At 50.4% G+C, this 23,089-nt stretch overlaps 1 protein-coding gene across 2 annotated transcripts; it reads right to left on the minus strand.

The window, feature by feature from the left end:
• Positions 1 to 17,600: 17,600 nt before the first annotated feature.
• NAIF1 (nuclear apoptosis inducing factor 1) lies at positions 17,601 to 23,043 on the minus strand. Of its 2 annotated transcripts, XR_001180230.2 has the most exons (3): positions 21,619 to 23,043; positions 18,255 to 19,933; positions 17,601 to 18,133 (listed from the first exon to the last, which is right to left on the minus strand). XR_001180230.2 is itself a non-coding variant. In XM_013058718.2 (2 exons), exons 1-2 carry the CDS (start codon positions 22,127 to 22,129, stop codon positions 19,461 to 19,463), a joined length of 984 nt encoding a protein of 327 aa, XP_012914172.1. In that variant the 5' UTR covers positions 22,130 to 23,043; the 3' UTR covers positions 17,601 to 19,460. The 2 variants fall into 2 exon arrangements, 1 of the variants encoding a protein (XP_012914172.1); XM_013058718.2 differs by having other exon boundaries at positions 17,601 to 19,933.
• Positions 23,044 to 23,089: the final 46 nt, after the last annotated feature.

The following is a 23,089-nucleotide window of genomic DNA, read 5'->3' on the forward strand; positions in this document are numbered from 1 at the left end:
ACAATGGCTTTGGAGTCAGGCAGACCTGCCTACACTCTCTTTCCAGCCTTACACCTTAGGAGCTATGAAAACTTGGGTAAATGATGTCATTTCTCTGAGCCTCAGTTTCCCCATCTAGGGGCTCCTCAAAGAGTAGCTTGGAGGTCCCACACCCCTCTGCGGGGCAGGCCTTCAGCACAATGCTTGGTGTAGGGCACAGCCCAGGAAACACCAGTCATTCTACCTCTTGACCTTGGCACTGCTGGCTTGCAAATTCACACAGATGCACACGGCAGTTTGCAAACAGCTCCTGGGGCTCTGTGACCCTGGGTTCATCCTCAGACAGCTCCACCCTACGTGATGGAGCCCTGCCCTTGGGAGGGGGCCCCGGGAGGGGCAGCAGGTCGAAGACTGTGTTCCTGACTGGCAGACCACACTGGACAGGCTAAGCCACCCTCAGCAGAGTTAACATTTCCAGAATGTGCTGCATCAGCGCTTCCTTCCTCTGGGTGGCCAGCAGCATCTGGAGGAGCCTGACCGCCTGGCCTTGACATTCCTGTGGCTAAGGCTCTCAGCTAGGGGGCGTCTGGCTGGCTCTGTCAGTAGTGTGTGACTTTTGACCTGAGGGTTATGAGTTCAAGCCCCCACACTGGGTGTAGAGATGCCTTAAAATCAAATCCTGGGGGGGAAGAAGGCTCTCAGGTAGGAGAACACAATGAAATGGACGGCCAGCCAGGGGCGGGGGGTGGCAGGTGGGCAGAGGTAGATAGACGGTCCTGAGGTCCTCAAGCAGGAGCCATGACCAGAGAGGGTGACAGAATTTGGGGCAAATGGAATGTGAGCAAATGTGACTGAGCATCATTTCAGACCCGTCCCGCCAAAAGCCTGTCACTTCATCCTCTATCCTCTCGCTTCAATGTCTGCCGGCTGGAGGTCTACCTGTGCCCTGGGCCTAGATCAGCCGAGGAAGCCCCATGTTAAGACAAGGCAAGAGCAAAGTCCCCATCGGCCAGATCCCCGGAGGATGCTGACTGAACGTCACAAGATGAAGAAATTAACTCCTAATCTGTTAAACACTGAGATTTCAAGGACTATTGGTTATTGAAGCCAACTTATTATGCTTTTCGGGGCACCTGGGTGGCTCAGTGGATTGAGCCTCTGCCTTAGGCTTGGGTCATGATCTCAGGGTCCTGGGATTCAGCCCCGCATCGGGCTCTCTGCCTAGCAGGGAGCCTGCTTCTCCCTCTCTCTCTGCCTGCCTCTCTGCCTGCTTGTGATCTCTCTTTCTGTCTGTCAAATAAATAAATTATAAAAAAATCTTTATTATGCTTTTCTATCAGGCCCATCTTAGGTAAATCTTTTGAAAGTTATTGTATTTTTCCACTGGTTTACCAAAGTAAGACATGGTAAAAAGTTCAAACATCACAGAAATTAATGAAGGTCCCCCGTGCCCCCTCCCTGCTCTTCAAGGAGAGATAACTACAATTAATAGTGAGACATATTCTTCCAGATTTTTTTTTTTTGCCACACCATAATAGCATCTTTTTATACAAAAAGCAGCATTTGATAGATATCGCTCTGCAAGATTTCCTTTCACTGAGCAGCATACCTTGGCTATCTTTCCATGTTTGGATAGAGAGATTTATCTTATTCTTTTTAACATTGGTCCGGCATTCCAGAACACATGTATAAATGTATTTAATGGGGCCCTGGATTCCTTATTTATTGCTGTTTAACAAATTACCCTGAAAGTTAGCAGCTGTGAACAACAAACATTTATCACATGAGAGATTCTGAGGGTCAGGATTCCGGGAATGGTTCAGCTGGGCCACTCTGGCTCCGGGTCTCTGGGGTCGCTGAAAGCCATTGGGTAAGGCCACTGTTTTCTGAAGGGACCAGAGAATCCTCATCCGGGCTCACTCCTGTGACCATCACAGGCCTCAGTGCCTCGCTGCTTGTAGTGGGAGACGCCAGTTCCGTGGGCCTCTCCATAGGCTGTCTGAGTGTCCCCAGGATGTGACAGCTGCTTCCCCAGAGTGAGTAATGAGAGAGCCCAAGATGGAAGTGGCAGTCTTTCATAACCCAGTCTCAGATGCGACATTTGCAACGGCAGGCCACTCCGCCACTGGTCATTCAGACCAGTGCTGGTACGTGTGCGAGGGGCTTTCCGAGACCATGAGTACCAGGCATAGAGGAGGACTGGGCTCTCTTGGGGGCTGCCACCGTCGGTGCCTACAGGGGAGCGAGGCAATTTCCCCTTTCCTTCACTGCAAATCCTGCTGCAGTGAACATCGTTGTTCACCTACCCGTGCACACTTGTGGGAGGGAGGTCTTCTGCCAGATGAGCTCACCTGGGCAATCTATGGGCCTCGCTCACTGAGTTCTCACTGCACTGCAGTGAGGTATATGCAGTTGTGGTGCCCACTTTGCAGATGAAAAAACTGAGGAACATAGGGACCCCTTGGCGGGGTCCCATGAAGATGCTTGGCACCCTCAGGAACAGAGAAGTCTTGGTATGAACTTTCTAGATGGGCTTTTCTTATGGGAGAAGAGGGTCAGTGAAGCTGACCGTGAACCACAGTAACGTCAGTCTCCCCTGGAACCTACTTTAAGTAAATGAAAGGTGGGTCAGAGCCACTGCCCCCATCATACAGACAAGAAAACCAAGGTGCAGAATCGCAGGGACTTGCCTCCAGTTGCACTGCTGCTCAGTGGCACAATCAGGGATCATATCCATGTCCCCTGACTCCCAGGCTCTCCTCCCAGACTCTCCCACGAGGCATAGTCCCAGGCACGGAACACACATCAGCTCATCCAATCTCCAAAGAACCCTATGAAGTCAGCTTTATTCTTCCTCTCATTTGACAGGAAAGGAAAGCAAGGCTCTGACACATGAGGTGTGGAAATGCTGCAAAAGTCACAGGCAAGCCATGGCCATGTGCAGGTTGGGGGCTGGGGAGAGAGGAAGGAAAGAGGAGGCAGGGTTGTACATGAGAGATTAGCTCCTCATGCCGCACTATCGAAAATTCATCTCTTTGAGGCCGAACCGGAGACAGGATGTGGGTTTCCCTTTAAGGGGCTGGTGCCCCAGATAGGTGTGAACTATCAGATGTAATCACTGGGAAAGAAGCGGTATTGCTGGGGGGGGACAGCACGGGCTCTGGGGTCAGAGAGGCTCCTGGCTGTGTGACTACAGATGCATGGCTTGATCTCTCGCGGTCTCTGTTAGGAGGGCGGGTTGAGACACTGTAAATGGGGGAGGCAAAGCCCATGGACCACCTGGCTAGCTTTACCCCCCACCCCTTCTTCCATCAAAATAAGTGCCAACAGCCTTTTGCCCCAGCCACCCCAAACAAAGACACCATTACGTAAAATAGTGAGCTCACTGGGCGAATATAGCTTCCAAACAAGCAGGGAGCCTACTTCTCCCTCTCCAGCTCCCCCATGCTTGTGTTCTCTCTCTCGCTATCTCTATCATAAATAAATAAAATCTTGAAAAAAGAATAAAGATTTTATCTATTTGAGAGAGAGAGAGAGAGAGAGCATGGAGGGGGGAGTGTCAGAGGGAGAAGCAGACTCCCTGCTGAGAAGGAAGCCCTATGTGGTACTTCCTCCCGGGACTCGGGGATCATGACCTGAGCTGAAGGCCGTCACCCAAACGACTGAGCCAGCCAGGAACCCCGATTGAACTCTTTCAAACTAATCAAAACAGAGGTGACATACCCAGGAATCAGACAGCCCCTAGTTTTTGACTTGTGTCTATCACTTGCTGGGTGACATTAAGGAAGTCACTTAACCTCTCTGAGCCCCTATTTCCTCTTCAAAAATTTGAGTTATAAGGCAGGGTTGTTTAGAATACTAAAAAATATCGACAGGAAGCACAGTGCTTGACCCACAAGAGGAGCTCAATAAACAAGAGCTGTTCCTACTGGCTCATATTTTCTTTTAAATAATTATTTTATGAAAAGAATGCCAGGCTGGCTTAGTCAGTAGAGCATGAGATTCTTGATCCTGGGGTCAGGAGTTTGAGCTCTATGCTGGGTATAGAAATTACCTAAAAATACAGACATAAATACATAAATAAATGAGAGGAAAAAGAACACCATACTTCAGGGAACCCAAGACATCACCCTTTGCGACGTGCACCATTTCTTATGCACCATCAAGAGAAATCACTGCCAGTTAAAGCTACCAGGAGCACACTGACTGTAAGAAGATGTACCTTGATTTTAAATATGTTAAAATGTGAATAAATGGGCATCAGCCTCGATGAGATACAGCATGTACACAGAAAGCAAAATCAGCGTGAGCCGAAGGGGGATAAGACACAGCGGTTTCCTGTCTGCCCCTCCCTCTCTCCCCAAAAACAACCACTACTGACTCTCTCAGATGATTTTTTTCCAGCACTTACACATCTCCTATTTCTACATTACAAGCACATATGGCTATCTTTTGATACATTAATTTTAACCATTAGCTACACCTACCCTGTCTCCCGTATGCTACCTACTGACCACCTGTTGGGATGGAGGACTTAGCTCCTCCTGCATCACCCCTCCCCCCATTTCCTCTCCTCTACTGTCCATTGTGGAAATAACGTTGCATTTACGGGTTAAATCACACCATACTTCAGATTTGTACACTTCTTTTTTTTTTTTTAAGTTTACTTATTTAAGTCATCTCTATACCCAACATGGAGCTCGAACTTACAACCCCAAGATCAAGAGTCACGCACTCTTCCGACTGAGCCAGCTAGACGCCCCAGATTTGTACACTTTTTTACACAACTCACTGAATAAATTTGGTTTTTGCCTGTTGTGAACAATGCTGCTATGAACATTCCTGAACAAGCCTTTGGGCAGACCTATGTTTTCATTCCTTTTGGGTAAATACCTAAGGGTAGATTTTCTGGGTGTGTAGGAAGTGTAGGTTTAATTTTATAAGAACTGCAAGTTTGTTTTCTAAAGTGGTGATCCAGGGAACCTGGGTGGCTCAGTTGGTTAAGCATCTACATTCCAGTCAGGTCATGATCCCGGGGTCCTGGGATCCCTGTGTTGGGCTCCACGTTCAGCAGGGAGTCTGCTTCTCCCTCTGCCCCTCCCCCACCCACACCCCAGCTTGGGCTCTCCCTCCTTTTTCTCGCAAATAAAAAAAATCTTCTAAAAAAATTTTTAGGGGCTCTGTCGTTAAGCTCAGCAGGAAGCCTGCTTCTCCCTCTCCCACTCCCCCTGCTTGTGTTCCCTCTCTCACTCTCTCTCTCTGTCAAATAAATAAATAAATAAATATTTTTAAAAATTTAATAAAGTGGTATTCCATTGTACATTTCTATCAGCAGGAGATGAGAGTCCCAGTTATTCCACACCCTCATCAACACCTGGACTTTTCGGTCTTTTTAAGCGTGGACCATCAAGTGGGCATTAGAGGTCTATCTCATTGTGGATTTAATTTGTTCTTCCCTTACGACGAATGACATTAAGTGTCTTCTTACATGCTTATTGGCCATTTATATATCTTCTTTTGTGAGGAAGCTGTTCAAATATTTTGCCCATTTTTAAGTTGAGTTGTACGTCTTATTATCGAGTTGTAAACGTTGTTTGTATATTCTAGGTGCAAGTTCTTTGTCAGGGATAGGTACTGGAAATATTTTTCTCCCAGTGTGTATCTTGCCTGTTCACTCTCTTGACGATGACTTTTGAAGAGCAAATTTTACATTGGGATAGAGTCTAATTTATTAAGCTCTCCTTTTTATACTTTGTGCTTTCTGTGTCCCTTTTGAGAAATTTTTAAAAAATCTTACTGTGGTTTTGGTAGGGAGACAAATTGGGTGTGTATGATGGATCCATCATCTTGCCAAAGAACTTCTCTTCGCTCCTTTGCTTGGTGGGAAACTCACCTTGCTTTGTATTCCCTTCTATCACGGGACATGAGACGGACACGGCAGAAGCAGCAAGCAGATCGAGCTTTCACTCCCGACTCCAACCACCCACAGTTCTCTAGTCTTGGGAAAGTCACTGAATCTTTTGTCCCAATCCAGGGAGAAGGGAAACATCGTGACCTCAGGGGAAAGTGGCAAGGTCAGACAAGGTGAGAGCTGTCCCAGGCTTTTGGTAGGTAAGCCAGTGGCAGCCTTTCAGCCACCGCAGACTTTTACTGTCTGGGCTCAGGTCTGGCAGGCTCTTAACATCCTCACTGCAGGGGAGGGAAACCGAGGCCACGAAGAGAAGCGGAAACAAAATCACATAACTTGTCCAGGCAGGGAAGGGTCCCCAATTTCTGTTGGTTCCTAAGCTCTCTCCACACCCAGAGCTTCCTCTGGGCTAGATGGGCTGGTAGAACTGGCTATGTTCTCTCCCCCGGGGTAGCAAGAGAGCCTGCTCCTTGCCAACAGGACACTCCTGAGGCCCAGCCTAGAACGCACTGGGCTGGGCCTGACTGTGGTCTCTAGCGCCACCTATAGGGCACATGGATATAACCACTCGCCGCCCGGCTTCTCAGAGCGCAGATTCCTCCAACTTCGGGCTGGGACGGCGCCTGGGAGCAGAGCGCCCCCAGTGGCCGCCTAGAGCCCTGCGCCCTCCTCTGGTCTCTCGGGGAATTGCCCCACAATCCCATCAAGGTAGGAAGCGGCAGTACTAAAATGATTCTGAGATGGCTTCAGTAGAAAGATTCAGCATTGATTTCTGTGCCACTATAAAAGAAAAAAGCACTAACAAGTAAAATATGACACAGCATTTATCACTTAGAAATTTCATTTTCTATTTATTGATGGCTTTCTTTTAAACGTAGGTTTTTTAAAAAATCATGTATCTAATATTGTACGTACACACGATTCAAATAATTTAGTGAAGATGTTCCTGAGACTTTTGCACAGGCAGAGTCTGACTTTTCTGCATCACCTTTTCCTTCAGAGTCATTGAAGTCTGTGTTGTTCCAGACATTATTGTCCTTGGTCGTTAAGAGCATGGGCAACACCGTTTTCTTCAGGGTATGCTACTCCTGTCTCAGGATGTCCTTGCAAGCGCCAAGCTTTGACACATAGGCATAGGTATTCATGAATATGTCACAGTTGCTATCTTGCAGTTAAAATATATTCGGACTTCAGAGATGTTTAAATGTGTGGGGAAACACATCTTAGAATGGATGAAGTCTGGTGTCTGCATTACATGTTCAACAAAACTACAGGGGTCCCTGCCCTATGCCACACCTGTGCAAGGGGCCCAAACAAGACTGTCTCGTTTCTGCTCTCAGGGAGCTCATAATGTCACTGGGAGACAGAAATCAGACAAATAATCATGCAGACATAATTGTTTAATGACCACAATTGTGTTATGAAAGGGATAAGCAGCAGGAGTGACTGTGTCTGGGGTCAGAGAGAGCTTCCCTTAGGAAGTGGCATCTGAGCTCTGATAAAAGAATAGGACCTAGCTGGGAAGAGAGGCCAAAGACATGCAAGGCAGAGGCATCAGTGTGTGTAAAGGCCCTGGGGTCAGAAGGAGTAGTTTAGGGGGCTCCAGTTTGTCTGCAGTGTGACAAATGATGGGGAGAGTCATGGGAACTGGAACTGAGAGGTGGGAAGGGGCAGATCATGAGGGCCTTTTCCCAAAACACAATAGGAAGATGCTATAGGGCTTTAAGTTGAGATAGAAACTGAGGTTCAAAGAGGCTAGTCACAAAGAGTTTTAGAAACGAACTCAGGTCTGGCTGGTTCTGGCACCCATGATTTCACTCCTGCTGGAGGGGCCAAAGGGGACTATCTGCTCTACCTCCTCACTGTCCGGCTGAGGAGACTGGGGCCTAGGAAGGGAAATAGTTTGGCTCTACCTGAGTGGCACAGTAGGATAGGGACTAATCTAGAACCCAGATCTCCAGCCCCCAGCTTCCTTCTCACACCCAGCTCTTCCTGTCCTGACCCAGCTTTAGCCAACGCCCCACCTTCACCCATCCCCGGGAAACTATTGGTGGTTGGAGAGCAAAGGTCTGTCTCTTCTTTGGCCCCAAGTAGCTATGTCAACCAAGTGTTCCTGTTTCCCAGTTTGTGCTGGCGGTGGTTGGTTAGAACCTGAATCCTGGAGCTTCCAAGGCCACCCCAGATCTCAGTAGACCAAGACTCCTGATGCAATCGAGTGAAACCTGCATTGCACTTTCCTCAGGCCACTCTGCCAGGGATGGGTCAAACTCCAGTCCTGCTGACCTCCCACCCAGGCTTGACAGCAAAAGGGCTCTGAGCACATTGGGGCACACACAGTTCCAAGATATGGGGCCGACCAGCCAGGCATGTCTGCAGCCCCACCTGTCAGCACAAACCCCGGACGGAAGGTCCTGGGACAACTTAGTGCTTTCGATTTTTTATTTTTTCCAGGAAAAATTTCTGGAACTGAACTTGCCAAGTTAAAGAAACCTGCATTTAAAGATGTGATGAATGATCAACAAATAGTCCACCTAGGATTTTGCACCAGTTTCCACTCTTTATAACAGAATAGGAAGAGTGTTGTCCATTATCCATCACCAGTAATGCCTGAGAGCTCTCTTTTTGATTTTTGCAAGTCGGACAGCTGAGCCCCTCTCGTTACTGTTTGAATTTTGTTACTGTTTGAATTTGTGCTGTTTGTCATGGAAGAGAGGTTCTCAGACTCCATGTTCTCAAAGTAACCTATGGCATGTGTTACGAGAAGATGAAAAGGCATGCACCGAGTGAGAGAAAATATTTGCAAAAACTGAGTTAGCAAAGAACTTGTATCTGGATATAAAAGAACTCTAGGGGTGCCTGGGTGGTTCAATTAGTTAAGCCTTCAGCTCTGGTCATAATCCCAGGGTCCTGGGATCGAGCCCCGCATCAGGCTCCCTGCTCAGTGGGGAGCCTGCTTCCCCCTCTCTCTCTGCCTGCTGCTCTGCCTACTTGTGACCTCTCTCTCTCTGTGAAAAATAAATAAATAAAATCTTAAAAAAATAATAAATAAAATCTTCTAAAAAAAGAATTCCAAACACTTATTAATAAGAAGACCATTTAAATAGAATAGATACCCCATCAAAGAAGATCTACAGATGGCAAGTAACCACACCATTGGTCTTCTTTCATGCAAATGAAACCCGCAACGAGATACCACTTCACACAAACTGGAATGGTTAAAATGAAAATGCCACCGAATGTTGGCAAGAATATGGAGCGCTGGAAACTGTCAGACACTGTTTGTGGGGATGTGAAATGAGGCATTCGCTTTGAAAAACAGCTTGACGGCTTCTTAAACCACGAAACACACACCAACCATATGATCCAGCCGTTCCACTCCTAGGGATTTATCCAAGGGAACGACAGCATTTGTATCTACAAAGACTTGTACACAAGGGTCTGCAGCAGCTTTCTTTGTGATACTCGAATATTGGAAACAACTAAATGTCCATTAGTATGTGATTAGATAGGTCAGTGACTGTATAGCCTAGTCAGCAGTAAAAGAGAGAGCTCTGGATAAACATGTCGATATGGATACATGCCCAAATAATTAGACTGAGGAAAAAAAAAAAAAGCCAGATAAAGGAAGGGTGAATGCTGTGTGATTTTGTTTGGGTAGAATTCTGGAAAATGCACACCATCTATAGTGGCAGAAAACTGACCAAGGGTTGCCTGGGGAAGTGGTGGGAGGAAGCAGGGAAGAAAGGATGATTATAAAGAGGAACCAAGAGACTTAGCGTTGATGGGGATTTTCATGGCAATTCTCATTGCCTTAATTATGGTGATGGTTTCACAGATACACATACATACTCATCAATTGTTAGGGGCGCCTGGCTGGCTCAGTGGGAAGAGCATTGTGACTCTTGGTCTCGGGGTCCTGAATTCGAGCCCCAGATTCAGTGTAGAGATTACTACAAAAAATAAATAAAAATAATTAAAGATAAACTTTAAAAATTGTTAAATATATGGAATTCATTGTCTATCAGTTATACCTCAAAAAATCTGTAAAAAAAAAAAATACAGATAATTGGGCCCTATCAGACCTACCTAGTGATCACAGATTGTACATGGGAGGGTCCAGGAATCTGCATTTTAGACAGATCCCAGATCATTTTGTTCCCCAGGTCTTTTCAATGCATACCAAAGTGTGAAAGGCACTGACTGCTATAGCAAAATCCTTCTACCACCTATACCTCATGTTACCAAGACCTCTCCTGTAGGAAAGAGTCGTTGAAGCAGGGCCTCTTTGGTGAGAACCTGCTCCATATGGAGAGAGGGTGTCCTGAATCACAAAATGTTGGTCATTTTACAGATAAGGAAACTGAGACCTTGGGAAGTAAGTGAATTCTCAGGTAAGGGTCTCTTGGCTCCAAGTAACAGACATCACCGAGTTAGTTACCCCAAAAGTCGAAGGGGCTATAAAAACACAGGGGCACTGCAGGCAATGGGCAAGGGGGACTCACGGAGCCGAGATCAGGATGAGGAACAGTACGAAACATTGGTAACTTAGGTCGGACGCTCCACCTTGACTCTTCTTGCTCCTTCTCTCCTTCCTCTCCCTCTGCTGAGCACCCTTTTCTAGATCCTGGAGTGGGAGGAGGAGCGAGGCTCAAACAGCCACAAAGACTGATTGGGTCCCTAAGTCTCAATTCCAAATTTAGGGGAAAGCAAGCTGATTGGCTCAGTTTGGACCACAGTGGGATCGCGTGGTTCAGCCGGCGCGGGAGGAGAGCCGAAACGAAGAGCAGGGGTAAGCAGGTGTTCTCAAACTGGAGACTTAATAAGAACCACCTGGGAGCTTGTTAAGAGACCTCACCCGCCCCACTCCTGGCTGACACCCCAAGGTCTGTTTCAGTTGGTCGGGATGGGGGCTCAGAAATGTGCATTAACAGCGAATGAATGAATGAAGTTCCTTGGGTCAGAACTTGAGAAACAGCTAGTCTAGGCGGAAGCTCTGAAGGTATTTTGACCTAGAATCTGAATCACAGACTCTTAGGGTGGGACCCCGAAGGGCTCTTAGCTGCTCTTGACAAACGACAGAAGCAAAACTGGAGATTTGCTTATACTGTGCCTGGAGCCTGGAAGATAGATGCGGTTTCAGGAACTGCTGGATCAAAGTACTGGAGCCCCAGCTGAAATCCTTCTCCAGAAATCCTTTCTGGGATTGGTTTCATTCGTAGGTAGGCTGTCTCGATGGGGTGACCTCCCCAGGGCAGACTCTCATAGGTCCAGCTGGGTCACGTGCACACCCTTACCCAATCACTGTGGCAGAGGCTTTGCTCTCGGGGACCGGACCTGGACAACAAGCGTTAAGGCTGAAGCCAGAACTGGGCTCATATTGCCCGAACTCAGAGTGGAAGAGGATTGGTTCATCAGGACCAGACTGGAGGAGCCCTGGGTGCTGAGCAGGCACTAAAACCAGCCAGAAGAGATTGTGGATGTCTCTTGGCCCAACCTCCCATCCGGACAGGACCCTCTTGGAGGCCTGCCTGGAAACTGTTTCTGCCAGCCTCACCCTCCGCAGCCGTTCCCTCCAATGGCCAGTACCCATTTGTGCTTGGTTCTTTTTCTTTTTCTTTTCTTTTCTTTTTTTTTTTTTTTTAAGATTGTATTTTTTTATTTGACAGGGAGAGAAAGAGCACAAGCAGGGGGAGCAGCTGGCAGAGGGAGACGCAGGCTCCCTGTTGAGCAAGGAGCCGATGTGGGGCTCTATCCCAGGACCCTGGGATCATGACCTGCACCAAAGGCAGATGCTTAATCAAATGAGCCACCCAAGCGCCCCTGAGCTTGGTTCTTGACAGGTGGGTGGCGTCTGCATATCATTGCCACAAATCAAGACTGACTCAGCTTCCAGCAAAGCAAAGAGCCCAACCCAGACCCTCCCAGTGAGTCAGGCCCGGCCTGGGTAAAGGAGGGGTGTCCACACCGGGGACCATTCCCCTAGGACTGGCAACCCCATCGTGTGGATGGGGAGACTGAGGCACGAGAGAAACAGGGACCTGGGACCTAGGCCTCCTGCTTACCAACCTCTGCCTCCAGCTGCCTTCCTCTGGCTTCTCCCACGGGGTACAAGCTGGCCCCTAAAGGGTTAAGTGCAGAGCTCACAGGCTGGTTTCCGTGGGCTGACTCTAGCCCACAGGTGTGTTTTGTTTGGCTTGTACAGGGTTTACAAATATTTAGTCGTCAATATGTTTAAACTGGGAGATTTCACATAAAAGCCCAGATTTCTGGCTGGTTTTGTAAAAAAGAAATCTCTGGCAGGATGGGCCTGCATTCCTGACTGTCGGGCTTGCCTGAAGCTGAGTTCAGCCTCCAGCCAGCCTTCTGCAGGCCGGGGACAGCTTATCTGAGCCAAGGGACTCTCTTCTGAGTGGCTATAGGCAGGAGTTCAAGAGCTCAGGATTAGCAGAATCTTGGAGAACATGTAGCAAGGGGTCCTCAGGTGGGCCCCTTCCTGCCTTCTCATTTCTTTATATTCTTTACCCCGCTGTAAGCCAGGCCCTGTGTGGAGCCCTGGGGCCTCCCTGTCACCAGGCACTGCCCTCCCTGATTCATCCACTTCATTCTCCTCACTGAATCCTCTCATTACCCCCAACAGGCAGGGGCTATGCTGGAGAGGAAGCCTCACTGCCAGGTGTGGTGATGCGACCCCGCCCCAGGTCACAGCCCTCAGGTGAGGCAGGGCCTCTGGGGCGGAGTTCCTGATATACCTGTCCCCAGCCCTGGGTCCAGGCCACAGCTCTGGAAGGCTGATTCACACTCACATGCTCACAGAACGTTGACTCACAAAGAGGACCCTGCATAGACAGGACGTCTGGGGTGACCTCCCAGCTCTGCCATCAGAGTGAGTCTGATGCCATCAGGTGAGTCTTGCTTCGGTGTCTTTATCCGTCCAATGAGGGAAATGAAAACATCTACACTACAATAACAAAGGTTATCAGGGGTGCCTGGGTGGCTCAGTGGGTTAAAGCCTCTGCCTTCGGCTCAGGTCATGATCCTAGGGTCCTGGGATCGAGCCCCGCATTGGGCTCTCTGCTCGGCGGGGAGCCTGCTTCCTCTTCTCTCTCTCTCTGCCTGCCTCTCTGCCTACCTGTGATCTCTATCTGTCAAATAAAAATAAATAAAATCTTAAAAAAAAAAAAAAGGATTATCAAATACCCACTGGGGGGCTGTGCCATGTGCTTGAAAAGTAACTACCAATAAGACTGGTGTTGTGGCTCTAGGACAATGGTTCTTACGGGGTGGGGGGCATTCTGCAATGTCTGGGCACAGTTCCAATCATCACCACTGGCTCAGATGTGACCCTGGCATCTAGCATGTACAGTCCGGGAAGCCGCAAACATCCTCCAGCACATAGGCCAGCCCCCTGCCCCGCCATCCAGAGGAATGATCCCGTCCAAAAAAATAATTGTGGTGAGGTTGAGAAACTCTCCAAAGGCAGGACCCAGACATTTAAACATGCTGTTGGAGTATGTGGGAAGCTCACTGTGTGACCCCAGACGACTGCCTGGAGGAGGTGACGCCCACACTAAATCTGAAGGATGAGTAGAAGTTAGGAAAGTGATGAGGAGGAAGATTGTTCTGGGTAAGAGGAACAGCAAATGTAAAGGTTCAGAGGGTAGAAAGAGCCTGACTGATTGATTGATTGATTGATTAATTGATTGATTTGAAGGAGTACAAGCAGGGAGAGCCTCAGGCAGCAGGAGTAGCAGGCTCCCTGCTGTGGGGCTCGATCCCAGGACCCCAAGATCATGACCTGAGCAGAAAGCAGAGGCTTAACTGACTGAGCCACCCAGGCATCCCCTATTTTTTTTTTTTTAAGATTCATTTAGGAGAGGGACGCCTGGGTGGCTCAGTTGGTTGGACGACTGCCTTCGGCTCAGGTCATGATCCTGGAGTCCCAGGATCGAGTCCTGCATTGGGCTCCCAGCTCCGTGGGGAGTCTGCTTCTCTCTCTGACCTTCTCCTCGTTCATGCTCTCTCTCACTGTCTCTCTCTCAAGTAAATAAATAAAATCCTTAAATTAAAAAAAAAATTAAAAAAAAAAAGATTCATTTAGGAGAGGGGTGCCTGGGTGGCTCAATGGGTTAAAGTCTCTGCCTTCAGCTCAGGTCATGATCCCAGGGTCCTGGGATCGAGCCCCGCATCAGGCTCTCTGCCTCCTTGTGATCTCTGTCAAATAAATAAATAAAATCTTAAAAAAAAAAAAAAGATTTATTAGGAGAAAGAAAGTGCATGCACACCCATATGAGCAGGGAAAGGGGCAGAGGGAGAGGGAGACAAGCAGACTCTGCACCAAGCGCAGAGCCTGCCGCCTCGGGGCTCCATCCCAGCACCCTGAGATCACGACCTAAGCCTAAACCAAGAGCCAGACACTTAATTGACCAAGCCACCCAGATGCCTTGAGCCTGACATTTTTAAGGAAGTCAACTTTTTTTCCCTTGCAGTTTATTGAGATATAATCAAATGATAAGGAAGTAAACTTTCACTGTGGCTGGAATGAAGTAGCATCAGGCCACAGAAGGTCCCCTGTAGGTCACATTCAGGAGCTTATACCAGCCCGAGAGTTGAGGGAAGTCACTGAAAAGATAGAACAGGGAGTGGCCTGGTTACGTTTTCTTTCCAAGACCCTCCTTGGAAGGACCTAGAGGCAGTGAGGCCACCTTGCGGGGGGTGGAGGGGGGCTGCTGTGGGTAATGCAGGTAAGAGAAAGGTGGATGGATTTGAGGGATATCAAGACTCTTAACACCTGGAGGATACAGGGGTGAGGCTGTGGGAAGAAACAAGGATGTCACCTGGGCTTCTAGCATGGGCATCTGGGGCATGGGGTGGGGGTCACTCTCAGAGGTGGGCTAGAGCCAGGAACACAGGGGATAAGGCTACAGAAACCACGTGGCTCCCAGTGAAGGGATCTGTTGAAAAGCAAGCAAGTCCACAAGAGTTAGGGGTACGGTGTGAGGAGCTGTGGGGGTGCACAGCAGGGGAGAGCCTACCCTGGTGCATGGGGGGCTGGAAAGGGCCCTGCTCAGACAGGTGACTGTCATTTTACGCTCTGACCACTTTCGACAAAGCTCCCGTTGTGATCTCAAGAGACCACTCACTAGTTACCCCTTTGGAGGATCAAGACACTGTCATAATGACGACGGCCGATGTCCGTTGAGCACATGTGAACATGGAATGTCATCGGCACATGTTAAGTGTTATGGACACGATCTCATAAAATGAGTTTATACATCAGTGCTGCTCATGGTCGGTACTCAGTAAACGGTAGCTATTTCCACTGAATAACACCTTGTGACACCCCTAGCAAGTATGGGCTGTTAGTTATCATCCCCATTTTTACTTTAAAAAAAAAATTTTAGGGGCACCTGGGTAGCTCAGTGGGTTGGGCCTCTGCTTTCAGCTCAGGTCATGATCTCAGGGTCCTGGGACTGAGTCCCGCATCAGGCTCTCTGCTCAGCGGGGAGACTGCTTCCCCTCTCTCTCTGCCTGCCTTTCTGCCTACTTGTGATCTGTCTGTCAAATAAATAAATAAAATATTTTTTAAAGATTTTATTTATTTATTTGTTAGAGAGAGAGAGGGAGAGAGAAAGAGCGCGAGCACAGGCAGACAGAGGCAGAGAGAGAGGCAGGTTCCCCGCCGAGCAAGGAGCCCCATATGGGACTCGATCTCAGGATGCTGGGATCATGACCTGAGCCGAAGGCAGCTGCTTAACCAACTGGGCACCCAGTTGGCTCAGTAACCAACTGAGCCACCCAGGCGTCCCAATAAAATATATATATTTTTAATTTTTTAAATTTCATTTTGGAGGGGTCCTGGGTGGCTCAGTCGGTTGGGCGTCTGACATGAGATCGAGCCCCATGCATCGGGCCCTGCACTCGACAGGGAGTCACCCTGCAATTCTCTCTCCCTCTGCTCTTCCCCCCTTGCTCTCTCTCTCTAAAATAAGTAAGTAAATCTTAAAAAAAGAAAAAATTTCTCATTTTTAAGTAATCTCTACCCCCAAAGTGGGGCTTGAACACAGAACCCCAAGATCAAGATTCACAAGCTCCACCGACCAAATCAGCCAGGTGCCCCTTTCACCCCTGCTTTAGAATTGAGAAAACTGAGGTCCAGCAAAGTTGAGACACAGTGTGTAAAGGATGGAACCCAGCTCAAGCCCAAACCTGCCTGAGCTCAGGGCCTTTCCCGGCCTCTCCATCCTTCTCAGCCAACTCTATATAGAGTAAGAAACAAAAGGATCCCTTTGTGAAAGATTTCCATCAAAGTGGTTTAAAATGTAAAAGGCTTCACTACCTGCCCTGGCTTGGAGGATCTCCTTTATGTAAGATCCCACATTTTAGGAAGAACTCCCAAAAAGGCATCCCAATGTAAGTGACAGCTCTCCAGTAGCACCAACAGGGAGAGGGGAGTTCAGTTCTGTTAAGCCACCCTTTTCCCTCTTAATAGGAATGTCCAAAGCCTAAGGAGAGTTGGAGAGGTCATTATTTCCATTTCATGTGTTTCCTGGGCCTCCTCATTCGACCCAGAAACTCCAGGCCAGGTTCAAGTGGTCACTAGGTGGTTTCACATCTGACTGATAGCAAGCTCAGCATTGTTAAAAACAGGAGTTAAGGGGCATCTGGGTGGCTCAGTCCGTTGGGCATCTGCCTTCAGCTGAGGTCAAGATCCCTGGGTCCTGGGATCGAGCCCTATATCAGGTTCATGCTCAACTGAAAGCCTGCTTTTCCCTTTCCCTCTGCCTGCTGCTCCTCCTGCTGTGCTCTCTGTTGAATAAATAAATGAAATCTTAAAAACAAAAACAGGAGCTAAGGGCATGGGCCACCCCAGAGAATAAGGTAGCTGTGTGGTTTTAAGCAAGTTGCTTAACCTCTCTGATCCTCAGTATCCTCACCTGCAAACCGAGAATAGCATTATTGCCTAATTCACGGGACTGTTGCAAGGAGTAAATGAGGTAATGCTTATAAGGCCTAGTCAGAGCAGGGGCTTGATAGTTCTCAGCTTTTATTATTACTAACTATGAGAGAGAGTCCTAACTATGTCCTAGAAGGTTAGGATCCCTCCAGAATGAAGGCCAATCTTACGTGAGACTCTTTGCTGGGCAGGACTTCTCAACCATCAGAAGCAGCTCCTGGGAACCAGCCTCAATGGGGCACGATCTGTATGCTTCCATGATCCATGATTCCAGCTGAGTTTGTCTTCCAGGCTCTAAGTCAAAGTTCATAACCCTCAGGAAATACCAGAATTACCCAGAGAACTTGTTTATGAAGCAGATTCTTAGAGCTCTTCCTCCAGGAGTCTCTTCTGGTTGGGTTTGGGATATGTTTACCAGCCCAGGTAACTTTCATCCAGATTCTCAGACATTACTCCAAACCAGAGATAGGCAGGCTTTTCTGTAAAGGGCCAGAGGTCTCTGCCACAATTACTTAACTTTACTACTGTAGCACAAAAACAGCCACAGACTTTAAGTAAATGAAGGGGTGTGACTGTTCCAATAAAACTTTATTTACAAAGACAGGTGGGGGGCCGGTTTTCACCCATGGGCCGTGCTCGCTTCGGCAGCACATATACTAAAATTGACCTGTGGGCCATCTTGTGCCAGCCCCTGGTCTCTGCCAGCCCATATCTCTTTTATATATATAACCAATAAGGACAAAGACGCAGACACAGATATGTGTAAAAAAAGTGATATAGTTTTAATTTAAAATTATGACCTGAAAGAAGCGGTGAGTTTAAGAGATCCAGGCCTCCTCTTTATACCCAATTGGAACCGATGCAGTAGTGGCTCAGAATGCCAACCCCAGAGAAAAGCCAAACCGAGCGGCAAAGCCTCAGGAAGGCCCCAGAGCTTCCCTGCCGGGGGATCAGGCTCCATGGAGGGAGGAAGCTCAGGCTGCCAGGGGCTCCTGCTTTCCAGCCCCACAGGGGAGCTTTCCTTCCATCACCCACCTCCTTACCGGCCGGATTCCTCTCCATTGCTCCCTAGCTGACGCGACACTTGTCCTCCACAGAGAGGCTGGCCATACGACAGTCACTTCCCAACCGTCTTTGGGGGCATCTTCCCGCAACGGCAACAGTGGAGTGAGCCACGATGCCCAGAAGGGCAGCACCTTGATCGTTCAGCTGAGCTCTGGAGCCTCGAGCTATCACCACTGGTCATGTGCAGCCAAGGCATCGGCAGCAAGATGGCAGTCCTGGGGAATGATCTGGGAAAATGCAAGGGTCTGAGTGATCCAGGGCGATTCGGAAAATGAACCGGATAAATGCCACCTGGGTAAACTCCCTCCAGAACGGGAGAGAGCGTCAAGACAGAACAGGGCACGATACCTCCTTCGGCATTCCGAGGTCAGTCTGCTCTTCCTCGAGCACAGAAGTCAAGGTCCTGCTTCTTAGGCCAGCTTCGGCTCTCCCACCTCAAACATTCGGGCCCAAGCAGGCCTGGAGACACACCTCGCCAGTCAGTGGGGGTCTCGCAAGAACATGAGGCGCCCAATAATGTGAGAGGGAATCCGGGGCATGATGCCTTTTCCCCCACTTTTTTTTTCTTTTTCCCCCACGCCGAGTGTCGGAATCGTGCAGTCAGTAGAGAGAAGAGGACGGGTGTGGCTGGAGCTGCACCCCTTCCCAGGAGGGGTAGGCGTACAGAAATACAACTGGCCTGAAGCAAGCTTTCTGGAAGAAGCCACGTGGTCACCTCAGACCCACTGCAGGGGAGCAACAGTGTTCCAAGCTGGTCTGTTTTCTCTCAGATTCACAGCACCCAGAGCCTAATGCTCGTCCTGAGTCAAAAGCTGTCAGGCTGCCCCAGGCGCAGTGGAAGACCGGATGGGGGCCAGGCCGTCCCCAGCACACCCAGCATCCCTGAGCCCAGCGGGCTGCATCCTGGGTGCAGCTGCAGAGCTAGCTGGGGGGGGGGGGGGACAGCGAGGGCCCCCCTGCGAGGCCCGGAGAGGTGTGGGGGGTGGAGAGAGCACAGATGGACCGGAGTCCCCTGAGAACGGAGGCACAGTGGGAAGGAGAAAAGGGGTGGAGCTTCCTGCTCAGGCCCAGTGACTCTGCCTCCCAAGGCAGGAAGAAGGTACTGGGCCACTACCCGCTCCACGGACATTATCACATTGATGACACTGTGGGGTGGGGGAGCCTTTCAGCACAGGACCCCCGCCCCCAACCCCCAGCTGTGAGACAGCTCCCAGTGAGAACCTCCCTTCCAGGCATTCTAGACAGAGTGGCTCCTGTCGCAAGCCCTGGCGTGTGACACCATGTGTAGAATCACCAGCGCCCAACCCCCACCTAGCCAACCTTCAGGCTCTTCGCCAGGCAGCTCAAGGGGTGGTGGGTGGGGGTAGGAACAGTTGGGGTCCCAGGAGCCCAACAAGTTCTTCTCAATCTCCTTCACTTCTCAGAAACCGTGGACCCCGAACAGGCCATCCAAGAGAGGGCTGGCCACATGGCCTAAGGCCAGTCACAAAACCCACTTCCAAGACCACAGTGGTGCCATCCAATCACAGCAGAAGGTCGTCGCAGCCCCTGCCCTCACTGGATGATGCTGTCGGGCTGCCCGTTCTGAGCCACCTGTCCGGGCTCCGAGGGGGGCGTGGGGTTGGGTGTGTTGCTCTGCAGGTAGCGGCGGAAATCTTTGATCATGGGCCGGAGGACCTGGATGAGGACGCTCAGCGCCGCCTGGGTGCCCTCCATGGCCTGGGCCTGGCGCTCCTGGGCGCAGGCCTGCACCTCCTGGGAGCGGCGGATCATCTGCAGCAGGTCATTCTGCTGCTCCAGGTGCTGCGCAATCTCCTTCACGTGCAGATTGGTGACCCGCTGCTCCTGGATCAGCTTGGCCGAGTTGAGGGCGATGCGGCTCTTGAGCGCTTGGGGTTTGACCGAGGTGTCAGCGTGCTGGGCCATCATCTCCACGGGGGCCTCGGCTGGCAGCGGTGGAGGGGCCTCCGCTGTGCAGTACTCTACCACTCCCTCCTCGAGCGTGTGATAGGTGGTCTCCGTGGGGACTGTGGGGAAGAGCAGAGGCAGTGGCAGGTCACCTTCTAGAATGAACGAAGCGGGCCACATGGGGGCCGGGGCAGGGGGAGAGGAGGCCATTAAGCCCTGTTCCGGGGAAATTCTGGTCTCCTCCGGCTTTATAGCCTTCCTCATATAAATCTAGAGCCTAAAGCATTTAGAATCTGCTTGGTAACCAAAGGGCCGGCCCCAGATCTGGCAAAAGCAAAGCTGCTAATAACAATACTAGCAAAAAATTGAGAGCACCCACTGTGTGTCAGGCACTGTGCTAAGCCCTTTGCACTCGTTAACTCCTCACAATGTCACCAAGAGGCAGGTACTGTCATGCTCATATTTGGAGGTGAGAAAACAAACTCAAAAACACGCAGTGACTTGCCTAACTAAGGTCAGTTTATTCAGCAGGTCCAGGAAGCAAACCCAGGTCTCCAGAACACCGGAGTCCCACTTGCTCGTCACCACCCCAGTGGGATGCTTCCAGCTAATTAAGGCAGGGCCACACGCTCCCTGCAGGGCTGGCACGCAGCTACCATCTTGGGTGGGACTCTCCCAGAACTGATGGTAGCCACACTAGTCCTATCTCCCTCCTTTTACGCCTAAACAGAAGAGGAGGCCGGAGTGAGACAGCAGTTGCGGAAGGGACCAGTAAATGCTTCCCGTCTGCTTGATACCTACAGGTCACAGGTCCTTCTTGTTCTAGAACAGCAAGACATTTAGACCAGTGTTTGATCCTCTTTCCCACCTGGATATCCTTAGAAAATACGACCGCAGGGGGACGGGATGGCACTCACTCATACACCCAGTTCTCCCAAGCCCCACTGAGAATCACTGACCGATGCGGGTCATAGCCCAGCACAAAAGAGCAGTTAACAGTCACTGGTACAAACCCTTGTCTGAACTAAAAAGGCCAACCAAACCATTGTCATTCATAACTGAGAAGCTTTGAAAGGAATTCTGGGTGGGCTGTTTGGGCCTCCGTGGTTGTTTTCTCTACCCTTCGGTGCCAACATCGGCTCTGAGTCCCCACCCCAGCCAGGAAGCCCCTTCCTCTCCTGAGCCCTTCGAGTCAACTGACAGTCCAGTTATTCGTGTGTGTGTCTTATCTGTCCTATTTTGAACACCTTGGTAATCCCAGTGCCAAGCACAGGGTCTGAGGAGTAAGAAATAAGCACGATTGTCTGAGGAGGAAGGAGGGACTAGATGAACCCAAGGAAGCATGAGGTTTCTGGGCAGGGCCCGATGAATGTTCCCCACACTAAAAACCCAGAATGTCTTTGTCCAGATTCGATGTCTTACTTGGGTATTAATACTCCCATCTGTCTAGTCATTCGACAAGTATGTCCTGACCGCCTACTATGTGCCAGGCCCTGCGGTAAGTCCTGTGGGGACACAGACAGGTCCCTGTCTTCAAGGACTATATCGTTCCGTCAGTCATGACACGAATGGCGGCAAAACAGGTGAGAGCAATCCAGCTCAGCAGAAGCCCAGACTGCGTGCTGAGGAAATCCCAAAGAGAACAGGATCGCTTCTGTCCGGCGAGCTCTCGGAAGGCCTCTCGGTCTTCCAAGACGCCCGTCTGACCTTTGACCCCTGGCAGCCAACCTTCCCCAGGCCGCCCCGGCTTGTGGCTGGCCCTTCCCATTTATGCACGACAGACTGGGTGAGAGAGGTCACTCACTCTGTGTCAGGGTGACCGTGGCTGCAGCTGCAGTGGCTGTGGGTCCGAGGGCCACGGGGTGAATCTCTGTGGTAGTGGGCAAGCTGATGATGGTGGCCTCGCCCAGCAGGTTGCAGATGCGCTGTTGCATGGGGGTGAGCAGGACGGGGGCTACGGCTGGGCCACCGCCACCACTGCCACCACCTGTCCCAGGCCCGCCTGCTCCATCCTCCTCAGTGGGCCCTGGGGCCTCGCCACCCTCCACCGCTGCCCGGACCTGGGCAACCTTGCGACGGACCTCGGTCTTGAGGTCAGACCACTTCTTCTTGACCTCAGGCAACTCCCTGCGGCAGGTGGCCACAGCGTTGACCCTTCTCAAGATGCCGTGCCAGGCGGCACTCTTGGCAGCCAGAGGGACCCCGGCATTGAAGTGGTTCACCAGCAGGTGCTTCTTCAGTTCCAGCTCTTCCACGATGATCTCCACCTCTCGCTCAGAGAAGTTCATCTTCCTCTTCTTGGCTGGGACGGCCATGGCCTCTCCCCACCCCCCTTTTTAAAGAAATTATAATCCCTTCAAACGCCCCAATTCCCCGTCTCTTCCTCCCCAGCCTCTCCCCTCATCCACCACCCCCAACAGGGGATAGGCCGGGCTTGCCCCAGGCCAAGCACCAGGCCTTTGGTAACCCCCCTCGCTACGCAAAGTGCGTAGGGCCCAGCCCCGACCGGCCCGGCCGCTGCCAGCCAGCTGCGTAATGGCTTCCTGAATCTGCCTCTTCCGCCGGGGTGTGCGGAGATCCGCCCACTTCCCCTCTTCCCGCCTCCCAGAGCTTCTCCGGAGTAACCCGCCCTCCTGGTTGGTCGGGGCTCAAACGTCACTTAGATCACTGGTTCTTTTGATCTGTCTTTCAACCGAAGAGCACGCCTACTTACTGGAATTGGCCTCGTCATTGGTCTAAAAGTGTGTCTGTCGCTACAGAGCGCTCCGCCCACCTGCCTTTATTCACTTCCATTGGAAAATCATTCTGTCCTTCAATCGTCAGCATTACGGCTATTACGCCGTTAAATTCAGCTATTTTATTGGTGGTTTAGGGAGTTAGAGTACCAAAACCCGGCCTCCGGAGGATACCTGAGTGCTTTCGGCCTTGAGCCACTAGCCAATTTTTAATTCCACTCACGGAAGCAAACTCTGCTTTCGCAGCCGCAGCTCACGGTTGCTCCTCACACAAACCCTATTTCCCACCGGAGACTACGAGGTCTCTGTACACGACCGCTCCTCCCATCCTCACGATTGCCTGAGTCCAAACAGCGTTTCTCAATGGAAATTGGACACGGGGCCTTCCGCCGGCTAATCACAGAACTTCTGCCTATCGCAGCTTGATTTCCTCTCACGGGCCTGCTCAGCCAATCCCCGCCTCCTTCAGTTTGAATCGGCAGCCGGCTGAGCGGGGATCGCTCCGCCTTCCCCATTGATCCAGGCTGTCCGGCGCGGCGT

The sequence above is a fragment of the Mustela putorius genome, unplaced genomic scaffold (assembly GCF_011764305.1).
Source record: "Mustela putorius furo isolate JIRA1106 unplaced genomic scaffold, ASM1176430v1.1 tig00000596_pilon_pilon_pilon, whole genome shotgun sequence".
Lineage (NCBI taxonomy): Eukaryota > Metazoa > Chordata > Mammalia > Carnivora > Mustelidae > Mustela > Mustela putorius.